Below are 4,058 nucleotides of genomic sequence, written 5' to 3' on the forward strand. Positions count from 1 at the left end.
TTGGTTAGGCTTATATGCAGGCATACAAATCCTTTGGTTGATCTTTCCTCCTTACCACCATCCTCCCTACCTTCCCTCTGAGGTTTGACCTTCTGATCGATGCTTCTCTGTCTATGAATCTGTTTTGTTTTTTTTATATATTTATTTACTTATTTATTTATTTAATTTTTTAATTTCTTTATTGATTAAGGTGTCACATATTTGTCCTCATCCTCCCATTCCTATCCCCCACCCCTCCCCACGGATGCCCCCACTCCCCTGTTGTCCCCAACCATTGGCTAGGCTTGTATGCATGCACACAAGTCCTTTGGTTGAATCTGTTTTGTTCAGCAGTTTATGTTGTTCATTATATTCCAAAAATGAGTGAGATCATGTATGCACCCTACCAGGGATCAACCAGTAGCCTTTGCGTACAGGGACAATGCTCTAACCAATTGAGATATCCAGTCAGGGCAACACCATTATTTGCAAAGAGATATCTGTACTCCCATGTTCACTAAAGCATTATTCACCATGATTCATGTTTGAAAGCAACCTAGGTGTCTTCAATGAATGAATGGATAAAGAAAATGTTACACACACAGAGGATTATTATTCACCCATGAGAAAAAGAAATTTCTGTGATTTGTCATAAGTATGAACCTGAAGGCAGTTTGCTTAGAGAAATAAGCTCAACAGAGAAAGTAAAAATACTGTCTGGTATCATTGATATGTAGAATTAAAAAATATAAAATTCATTAAAAAGTGGTTACCAGAAGTTGGGGGAGGGTGGAGAAAATAAGTGAGGTTGGTAAAAAGGTACAAACTTCCAGTTATAAGATGAATAAGGCCTAAGGATCTAATCTATTACAGGGGGACTAAAGTCAATAACAGTGTATTTTAGAGTTGAAATTTACTAAGAGATAGAACTTAAATATTTTCAACCAAAGGTAAAAAAGGTAGCAAAATAAACCACAGATTATAAAAATTTCAATTGAGAGGCACCCTTGCTGAATTTGAAAACTTCTAAAAGAAAATTCTATGAATTGATAGTTACAACATTGTCATGGGGATGCAAAGCCTAGGAAATATAGTCCATAATATTGAAATCCCATAAAATAAAAGCCCAGGGACCATAATGGCATAACAACCAAAACAACCAAGAGACCAGAGCCACCACAGCCCCCCAGCAAGCAGTTAGGGGTGATCAGGTAGGCAGGCGAGCAGTTGGGGGCAATGAGGCAGGTAGGCAGAGCCCCAGGATCAATGCCTCAAAGAGGGAGGCCCAGGCCCCAGCTTGTGGGAGGGATGCTGGGTGGCTGTGATGGGAGGGGCTGGCAGCGTGGACACTGCAGGGCAGGGCTGGCACCACAGCGGCTCCTGAGTGGGCATGGCACCTGCAGCTTGGCCCAGGCCCCAGGGTCGCAGCCTCTCCCCGTGGCTTCTGCAGGGCTGGACTGCCACTCCTCCTGCTATGATGCCTGGGCAGATCCCAGATCCTTCCATGACTTCAGGCTCTCCGCCAGGGCTTGACCCTCTGACCGGACTCCCCAGCTCAGCCCTGACTGCAGAGGAGCTGAAATACACTGACATCCACAACATTGAGGCCATGACCGCCCCTTTGCACTTCCTGGAGGTGAAACTGGGCAAGAGGTCTCAACCTGTGACAAGTGAGCTAGATGAGGAAGAGGAGCGGAGGAAAGCCTTCTGGGGAAAGAACAAAATGGTGGCAGCCCGATGCTGGAACAAAAAGAAGGAGTTTCTGCATCAGGAATCTGAGTGGCTGGAGTTCATGTTTATGGAGCTGAAAACCCAGATGGAGGAGCTAAAGCAGGAGTGGCAGCAGCTCATCCTGATGCTCAATGGGCATCGTCAGGACCCACAGCATTAAGACCCTGACTCAGAAGGCAACCCACTGCTGGAGCAGCTGGAGAAGAAGGGACCATGGGCTGGGAGGAGGAGGAGGAGGAGGAGGAGGAGGAGGAGGAGGAGGAGGAGGAGGAGGGTCCCAGAGGGCTCTTCCTTGCTGCATGAAAACTCTTCAGTGAGGCTCAGCACAGCCAGCATAAGCCAGGCTTTTTTGTGAAACTCAAACCAGCCACACCAGGGGAAGAAACCCGAGCTGATGAAACCCAGCACCAACCACTGAGACCAAAGTAGTGCTGAGGAGGGGCTGTTCTGCCTGGGGCCAGGCTTGCAGGAGGCAGGACAGAGGCTCTGGATTGGAGAGCTGCCCAACCAGGCAGCTGTGGGCACTTCTCTGTCCTCTCCACCAGGGCACCTGCAGAGGGAGGTGACCAGTGGGGGGGAGGGGGGGAGGGCAGGGCTGCACAGATGTCAAGTAGTGGCAGCAGCAGGGCAGGGCCAACTGCCTGCAGCCGGGGGAAGGAAAGCCCCGATAGGCCCTGATCTCAGGCCAGGCCTAGGGACCCTACCCGAGGGTTCCCAGATTGTGAGAGGGTGCAGGCCTGGCTGAGGGACCCCTCCAAGTGCACGAATTTTCATGCACTGGGCCTCTAGTAACCAAATATGGTGCCAGGTGGGTAATAGACTTATTTGAGGGTTACTTCATAAATTACATAAATGTCTAACCACTATGCTCAATACCTTAAACCAGTGGTCGGCAAACTCATTAGTCAACAGAGTGGCAAACCACAGCTCGCAAGCCACTGCCTTAAACTAATATGAAATATCTAGAGGCCCGGTACACAAAATACGTGCACGGGAGTGTGTGTCCTTCAGCCCAGCCTTCACCCTCTCCAATCTGGGACCCCTCAAGAGATGTCCAACTGCCTGTTTAAGCCTGATAAATGGGCAGTCGGACATCCCTCTCGCAATCCAAAAGGTCGTCTGGAAAGTTGTTTGGCTATTTGGTCTAATTAGCATATTACTCTTTTATTATTATAAACTAGAGACCCAGTGCACGAATATGTGCACAGGTGGTATCCGGCCGGCCTGCCCTGATTGGAGCTTATCAGGCCAGACCAGCTGGGGGGGAGGGCCACAGATGGTTATCCAGCTGGCCCTGCCCCCATTGGGATGTATAGGGTCAATCAGAGTTGGGGCCAGCCAGGGTTGGGGGGAACTGTGGGTGGTTGGCCAGTTGCCCACCCACCCCCCAGTCAAACTCCAGGTCGAACTCCTGATCAAGGGGACAATTTACATATTAGCCTTTTATTATATAGGATGGTAAGGGTATGGTAAGAATCAAATTAGATATTAGGTAGAAGCATGTAAGAATACAACCAGTTGGCTATTTTTGAGTGGCAAAACCCTAAATTTATGTGTTTTAACATAACAAAGTGCTTAGCACAGGGGTTGGTGCAGAACAACTGCTCAGTATGTGGTAGCTTTGCTTCTTAAAATCCAAACTAGTGGCCAGGTGCACAAAATTCGTGCACAGTTGGGGGGTTCCCTCAGCCCAGCCTGCCCCCTCTCACAGACTGGGAGCCCTCCGGGGATGTCCATGGGGAGTGGGCCTCAGCCACAGTATGGCTACCCTCTGCAGGAGGTGACTGGGCTGATCAAGGGAAGGTACCAGCCCCATTACTCCGCTGCTGCAGCCACTGGTGGCCATTGCAGCCGCCAAGGTGTTTTCATCAACACGGACTCCAGTCCCTTCACCACGAAAAAATGACAACTTTCTTTAGGCATTTTCAAGATGTTTCTTTCATAGTATATGACATTTCTTTCTTTCTTTTTTTTTTTTTTTATCCTCACCTGAGGATATGTTTCCATTGATTTTTAGAGAGCTTGGAAGAGAGAGAGAAATATAGGGAGAAACATCAATGTGAGAGGGACACTTCGATTGGTTGCCTCCTGCATGAGCTATGACCTGAGCCCCGGCCAGGGAGGAGCCTGCAACCTAGGTACATGCCCTTGATCAGAATCAAACCCGGATGCTGCGGTCAGCAGGCTGAGGCTTTATCCTCTGAGCCAAACCGGCTAGGGCAGGATATGACATTTCTTAGCCCCTCCAGCAGCAGACCTTTGTTTTTTCCTTCAGGAGTGAGGTGGAAAAACCCTAGATCACTTTCTTGGATTCTTATATCCCAAGTTACCAAGAACACTGCAAGTGG

At 48.7% G+C, this 4,058-nt stretch overlaps 1 protein-coding gene across 1 annotated transcript; it reads left to right on the plus strand.

Annotated features, from left to right (window-relative positions):
• Nucleotides 1-1,369: 1,369 nt before the first annotated feature.
• On the plus strand, nt 1,370-1,870 carry LOC307102065 (jun dimerization protein 2-like; the record flags this gene model as incomplete). Its single annotated transcript, XM_079775519.1, has 1 exon — nt 1,370-1,870. One exon carries the CDS (start codon nt 1,370-1,372, stop codon nt 1,868-1,870), a length of 501 nt encoding a protein of 166 aa, XP_079631645.1.
• Nucleotides 1,871-4,058: the final 2,188 nt, after the last annotated feature.

Source organism: Cnephaeus nilssonii, assembly GCF_951640355.1.
Source record: "Cnephaeus nilssonii genome assembly, chromosome: 6".
In the NCBI taxonomy this organism is placed as follows: domain Eukaryota; kingdom Metazoa; phylum Chordata; class Mammalia; order Chiroptera; family Vespertilionidae; genus Cnephaeus; species Cnephaeus nilssonii.